This window comes from Mus caroli, chromosome 11 (genome assembly GCF_900094665.2).
Source record: "Mus caroli chromosome 11, CAROLI_EIJ_v1.1, whole genome shotgun sequence".
Taxonomy (NCBI): Eukaryota; Metazoa; Chordata; class Mammalia; order Rodentia; family Muridae; genus Mus; species Mus caroli.
Genome location: NC_034580.1, coordinates 22,151,527 through 22,159,343, shown reverse-complemented (window position 1 = coordinate 22,159,343; position 7,817 = coordinate 22,151,527). Strand labels below are relative to the sequence as shown.

Sequence of the window (7,817 nt, the reverse complement as noted above, 5' to 3'; positions counted from 1 at the left end):
GAAAGAAAGAAAGAAAGAAAGAAAGAAAGAAAGAAAGAAAGAAAGAAAGAAAGAAAGAAAGAAAGAAAGAAAGAAAGAAAGAAAGAAAGAAAGGCAGGCTAGTCATGTAGGAGCAGACCCGCTGCCCCTAGTCCTGTAGGAGTAGAACGGCCCCTAACATAATGTCACCTCACCTTACATCTCACTGTCCAGATACAACTTAGCATTGCCAATGCTCTAATGTTGAAGAGAGTCCATATTTCTACCACCAAAATCTTTATGAATCAGGTAGATATTTAAAAGGAAATAAGGATTTTTGAAACTTTCTAAATTTTAATTCCATGTATTGTATTTTAAAAACAAAGACATTACCTCAAACTGATACAAATATGGCCAAACTGCATGCACATATATAATGTAGACAATAATAAGTTTAGATGGTTTTATAATACTTGAATATGAACAAAAGACAAAGATTTTCTTTGACAAGCCAAAAGAGAAAATCCATTAAAACAGATATACATGACTACCCTGAAAGTTTGAGATGATATATAATAGTAATAAGAGGGAATGAAAATATGTTCATATTCCATGTAACCATGAAAGTATTATATCCAAATGACATGATGGGTACATATCCTGTTAAAAATACTTCAAATAGGCAAAGGTCATGAACACAACAAAACTTATCAATTGTTGGCAGACTATGATCAAAGTAAACTATGGTAATGTAAGAATTACTATGTGTGCCTGGATGCAAGTGCAGATTTACTCAAGCAATTTAGGAAGGTGAGTTGGCAGTATTGAGTAACCTCTGAGGCATATTCCATACAACAGCTATAGAAATACTTACTCAGAAATCCTCATACATATGCACCGGGAACTACACACGAAACTGGGTAACTCAGTAGGGCAGTGAATGGATTAACTGACGGATGAACATAAAAATCTATAGCATTTTAAGAGCAAATTGGTACACATAGACAAGTATGGACAAATCAACTAAATAATACTGACTTAAAAGACCTTACACTGGAAATATGGCATAGGAATATGCATGGATAGCATATGTAGAACTTAAGGGAAATTAATTCCTGTTTAGGAAACTAAAGACACACAGAAGAAAAGAGACCCAGAAAAGGGAAGATGAGCACTGTAGCTCCATGAAGTCGTTATTTCTATTCTAACAGAAAAGGGAGGACTAGGTACAGATCTCAAGCAAATGTGACAAATAGTATTTGCCAAGACAAAAGGAGTCTTAAGTAGCAACAACTTTGATACATTCCAGTTGCTACTAGTTAATCCTGTTTGCTTGGACATATTACAAAAAGCAATTTCTGAGAGTAGTGTCTAAAGTTCTAATGGACAGTATTACAGTAACCCCATACTCACACGGCTAAGGCTCCAAGCTCATAGTAAACAGCACACCACATCTAGTTGTCACAAAATAATTGTGATGTCACAATACACTTCGTGACCTTTCAGGAAACTTACACAGTACTCACATTAAAAAGAAAACTACCAAACTCATTACTAAGATAAATATGAAAATAGAAACAGTATACACAATCCAGACTTGATACTTTCTCATGATCTCAAGAAAGTTTCCTAAGCAAAAGATGGTGCTTCCTGAGTCAAAAAAGACATTTTTAAAGAAAAAAGAAAAAAACCTAAAACTTTTTCTACAACATGAATTGTTGGTTTGGTCTTTTGAGACAAGGTTCCTCTGTGTAGTCCTGGCTGTTATAGTACTTGCTCTGCAGACTAGGAAGGCCTTGAACTCACAGAAATCCACCTGCCTCTGCTTCCCTAATGCTGTGATTAAAGGTGTATGCCACCATCGCTCAGCCACCAGTATTTTTATAAACAGATAAGCTACAGCTAGCACCAAAGGAAAATTACAGACACTTTTCTTTATTTGCTAAGTCTTATCAATTTCCAATGGAGGAAAATTTTTTAAAGAGGAAAAATCAGAAAAATAAACATGACTTAAAATGTCAGGTTAATTATCTGAACTCTCACAAATCTAAATCCTCTTAAACATTTTACAACTAATTTATGAGCAGGGGAGATGGCTCATTGGGCAAAGTGCTTGCCACTCAAAGCTGATAACTTGCACTCAATCCCACATAAAGATGGAAGGAAGAACTTCAAAGGACTCCACATGTGCTCTACAAGAACCCAGTGCCTACACACAACACATCGAATAATAACAAAAGCTTAAAATCATAACAATTCATGTATAATTTTAAACATAAACTAAACAAAACCATGTATAGCTTCTACTTAGAGAAGCCCTGTAAAGCGTCACTATGAATTTGTTCTCTCTTTCCAATCTATAAACAGAGATATCTTCTCCCGGGTACTGTCAACTATCAACCTTGACCTACTGCAAAGGAGGACACTGCCATGGGAGACTTTTCTCTGAACCGAAACACCGGCTCTTTTGATTTTTAAGGCTATTTTACTACTAATAACACCTTCTATGTATATAACACCAGTTTCTAGAACGATTCTAAAGACACTAACCTCTATCAATGTAGTAGAAAACTGAATTAGCCTAAGGAGAGCAAGCAAGGACACAAAGGACATCTCTTAGAGAAGTTATCTATTAGGTCATCAATTTTAGCAGTACACACAACCACACACACACACTCCACTGCTTTCTAAAGAATTTTTTAAGATTTGAACTTAACAATGTATAGCAGTAGACTGTACTTCTACATGCTTGCCTAAAGATATCTAGACAATGTGTGTGTGCATGCTCATGTTTGTACTTAAAGAGAGAAAACAAACATTAGTTTTTGGAAAAATATGAATTATTAAAGAATGAGGTTTTACATCTAATGGCTTAAAAATAAATAAATAAATAAATTTAGACCCTAAAACAATCATTTGAGTAAAAAGAATATACTTTCTAATTATTTAAAATAAACTTAATTATTTACCTGTGGTGTCCAAGAAACAGAAAATGGGACAGGAAAGTCCACAACACAATCTGGTGGCTCTACAGGATACTGTAACAAAGCATGAAAGTAGGTCATTCCTGTATCTGTGTGACAAGCTGACATAAGGTGTTCATAAAAACTAAACTCATTAGACAAAGCATTATTACCTCAACATATATACTGATTGATATAACCTTAAGAGATTATGTATATGCATATACATGTGTGTATACATATATATATATATATATATATATATATATATATATATACATACATGCATACATACACTGAAATTGCACTATTATAGTGCCACTGGGAGCCGACTAGCAGCAACCCCATGCTTAGGAGGTACAAGGTTCAATGATGTGGAGGTTCCAAAAAGTACTGAGTAGGCAACATCAACTTGAGTCAGTATCTGTGCTGCTGCTATGAACTGAGGGACCAAAAGCTGAGTTTCAGTTTTTCTTTAAACAGAGATTAAACCAATTGTTATTTAATTATTCTGATTATAACTACATTTCAATTAACTTCAGTCACCAACTGAATAAGTGGTGTATGTTAAAATAATCAAGAAAAACACACCAATCACTATATGTCACTATTAATTTAAGTGTGACTTCCCATAATAAGCAACTATTCGTATTAAAAAGAAAAAAACAAAGCAAAAACAAAGAAAAGAAAAAAAGAAATAATGAAATGCCTTCTGCTTCATTGCGGGAGAATAAAACTTAGTTTTAAGCAAGAAAAATTTTAAGATTGGTAGAACTATTAGAAAATTAATTACTTGGTTATATAAAAAGAAATGATATCATAAGAACAAATCAGGTTTCTAAGTTACCAAAGATTCAAGGTTCTTTTTTTTTCTAAATTAAATTTATTATTACAGAACTATATTTCAAGATCAATTAAAATACAATTCTAGAATCTTCAAAGTCATTTATAATTAAAAATATTCATTACTTGCCATTAAAACTAAATTCCTTAAAAGAAAATGAGTTTTGCAAAGTTTCCTATGACAACCTGTTTTAAGTCGCAGGTTTCACTTTGTCAGTCTCTCATTTTTCTCATTGCTTTATTGAGTAAAAGTCATAGGAGGGAGAGAAGGAGGAGGAAGAGGAGACGTAGCTTTAACTTTTTTTTTTTTTAATTACTACATTTGAAGTCAATGTTTTCCAAAGAATTAACATTTTGCTATCAAAGTAAGTGTGACTAAAATGAAACTAAATATGAATAGACAGTAATTAATTCTATCTACAGATATAAAGCTAGTAGCAAAACTAATATAAAGCCCCAGAAAAATAGTATAATCTTTAATTTTGAAAGAAGAAAATAAAAAAAAAATCTGGTTAAGACATGACAATGGCAGAACTTGAAGTGTTATAAAGATCTATAAATTATCACGATTCTTTAAAAATATGCAGGTGGCTAGATGCTCAGCAGATTAAAGGGCTTGCCTCAAGCCTGACATTGTGAATTCAATACAGAGAACCCACATTGTAGAAGAAGAGATCTGACTCCCAAAAGTTGTCTTTCAGCATGTGTACCACCAGTGAGCACACACACACACACATACACACACAAGAAAAGTGATTATACAGATTTGTAGGTAGGTAGGTAGATAGATAGATAGATAGATAGATAGATAGATAGATAGATAGATATGTGCCCGCAAAACCTTCCTGCATCAGAAATAGAAAATTTGATTCACTCTGGACTGTTATCCATCACCTGAGGATCTTCGATTGGCCAGTCTCGGTTCTTACTTAAAGACTCATCAGTGTGAGTTGGTAATATAAAGGAACTATACTTATGTAAGATTCAGTACAGTAAATACCACAAATACAATGACATGGGAGATCCACACTCAAAAGAGACAAAAGAAGCAAACTCAATACATGATAACCTTGTGTGTACAAATAAGGCCACTGGATCATCTATAAGATGATGACACCTGCTTAATATATTTATAATGGTGGGAACGTACATGGGCATTTGATGGATTAAACTGATCTGTAGTGGTTTTACTGAATATTCACTCTAAGGTCAACAAAAACAAGGATATATTATATATATTACTATTAAACAAAATGCCAATTTGTTCAAATAAACTACATAAATGAAGAGAATTAAAAGGCAATTTTATATGGATAGTTTGTTATGAATTATTAAAATATAAGGTTATATCATAGGTGTTTATCTTATTTTCCTGTCCCTTTGGAGTTTTTTGCTTTGTTTTGTTTTGGGGGGTTTTTTGTTTGTTTGTTTGTTTTTGGGGGGTGGTTTTTGCTTTTGAAATAGGGTGTCACTCTGTAGTGCAGACAACCTCTGGAACTCAGCTCACTGTACAGTCTGGGTTATCTTCAAATTAGATTAGTAGCAATCCTCTTTTCTTCAGCTTCTCAAATGCTCGGATCACTGGGTTAGAATTCATTTTTAAAATGACTTCTGGGCTGTAGTAGCTAAATTACAGTGTAGGACTAAATACAATGTCCCTAACCCACATAGGCAGTTTGGATAGCCTTTAAATTTTCTGGGTATATGTAATACCAACTTGCATTAGTTATAAAAACGATTTTGTTCTTTTTCTTTGTTTTGATGGCTCTGAGTATAGATGACCTTGGGTAAAGCAGTCAGTCAACTGATCTATAGTTCCAAACTAAAAACTTTTATTTTGGAAATCTAATTGACAACATATACTCTGTATATAGGAGTGGAGCAAGATGTCACACATGTGTAATTCTAGTATCCAGAAATCAAAACCATAATCATCACAGGCTAAAGCCTAGTCTGGTCTACATAGCAACTTCCAGGCCAAATAAGTCTGCATAGGGAGGTTCTGACTCAAAAAAAAAATTATTTTCAATTGTAAGTTTTCACGATTTCTCAGTGTAATTATTCTGTAAATCTCTCGAAGAAAGCCAGGCATTAAATTTTTAAGGAATCATAAACCATGAAGACATATATTTGTTGCAATAGTTCTTAGATTCTGCAGTCTCTCACTCGACAGCACATTCTGAGTCCTAGTCAGCTCTGACCAAAGCAGGACCACTGCCCCACATGATCACACAAACCACAATAGCAAGTGTTCAGCCTCCAACACACACTGGGAGCTGTGCTCATCACATAGGAGAAATTTATTAATTTGCTTGTTTCTTTACTTGTTTACTTGTTTGTTTGTTTCAGGACTAATTATTTTTAACAAGAGTTGTGTAGCTCAAATCAGTACTGAATTCACTGCAGTTCAGAGTTGAAGTCGATGATTGAATTGTGAGAGAATGTGTTCAAAAATAAAAGCAAAACAAAACAAAAATGTACTCCTTTAATGTTGTCAAGAAACAAGGGTTTATGTAAGTACAAAAAAAAAAAAACAATTTAAGAGTTTTTTAAAAAAATCATAGCTTGTATTAAGATATTATTTCTACAATCTTACCAAATAGCCTTAGTGATTAATGTTTCTTAACTGATATTCCTAGACCCAAACACTGAGTGGGAAAGGGGAGGGGAACAGAAACCAAATATTACAGACATACTTGGCCTATCTGTAAGTCTAAATTAAATCAACAAATCTAATAAATCCCATCAAAATAAGATTAAGATACCCGTGCCTTTTTTCAAATACAAACTACCCCCACCTCCTCCCGTCTCAAATAAAACTTTGACTTTTCTCTGCCAGTGTTTGCCTGTAATATGTATTGTGGAACTATAGATGTAAAACAGAAACAGGAAAATATTTTTAGAGAAATATCTCATCTGCATCACAAAGCAATATTTCTTAAAAGTAGCAAATATAATGGAACATACTAATACCATCATTTGGAATATCACCAATTAATGAAGTAAACATTATACTTAGAAAAAAATCTTTTGCTACATTGAACTGAATACTTAAGATTAATAAAAAATAAACTAAGTCTTCCAAACATACGTAAAGGCAGTGTGAGCACAAAGCACTGTCGGCTTAGAGCACAAGTCTTTAACCCTGTGTGTGGACAGAGGCACTCAAACTCTCACACTCTGCCCTCCCTCTTGGTGAGGCAGCTCTCATCAGTGTACGGGTCCTAAACACAGTCACCTGAATGAAGACACAGAAAGAACCCTTGTTGCTGGCCAAGTGTACTTTTTACAAGGATAAAAACTTTTTAAAGCATATCTGTTAAAATGTAAAAAGAAAGTAAAACTATTTTAATGGAACAAACCTCTAACTCATTTTAAAACTTAACTAGATTCATATCCAACTAAATTGCTGATATTGCACCTAAATGTCCCATGTGGGCATGAGAAAAGAGTCACTACTGAAGCCGTCTCTTGGCATCACTAAGAGACAACAACCTTCTTGTGCCACCCACCACAGCTTTATTTGTTTGAATATTTTCTATTTTGAAAACCTTAAAGGCCAGACACATTTTTAAAAAGGACAAACACAATTGATCTTTTCATCACTAGAATCTTCTGAAACACAAGTGATTGATGACTCCACAAAACAATAAAACTCTGGATGTCCTGGCGTCCTTTACATTTCAGTGTCCCAGTCCTTACTAAGGATGATTAATATGCTGAGCTCCCGTATTTCTTAAAATTCCAAGTCTACAACTAAAGAATAAAGAGGAAATGAAAATATAAAATAAATGTTTTGTGAACAGCTATAGATCACTAGCATAGATAAGCTTATAGACATAACCTTTCTAAATTCTTAAAATATATACACCCAAAATGAATAATAAACTGTGAACGTGCATGTACACTCATGTGTGTGTGTGTGTGTGTGTGTGTGTGTGTGTGTGTGTGTGTGTATTTTAGAGGGTGGAGTGAGGAAAAAGATTATAAACTACAAAAACAACTCAGCCAAAAGAAGATGCAAAAGATGTTCCCAGAACAATGGTAATATCA

General features: G+C 33.7%; 1 protein-coding gene across 3 annotated transcripts in view; it reads right to left on the bottom strand.

Moving 5' to 3' along the window:
- Fancl (FA complementation group L) overlaps positions 1–7,817 on the bottom strand; it is a 76,362-nt gene that overhangs the window by 30,126 nt on the left and 38,419 nt on the right. For all 3 annotated transcript variants that reach the window (XM_021177189.2, XM_029483513.1, XM_029483514.1), the window contains one exon: positions 2,928–2,996. In XM_021177189.2, the coding sequence (XP_021032848.1) occupies positions 2,928–2,996 (69 nt within the window). The remainder of the gene's footprint in view (positions 1–2,927; positions 2,997–7,817) is intronic.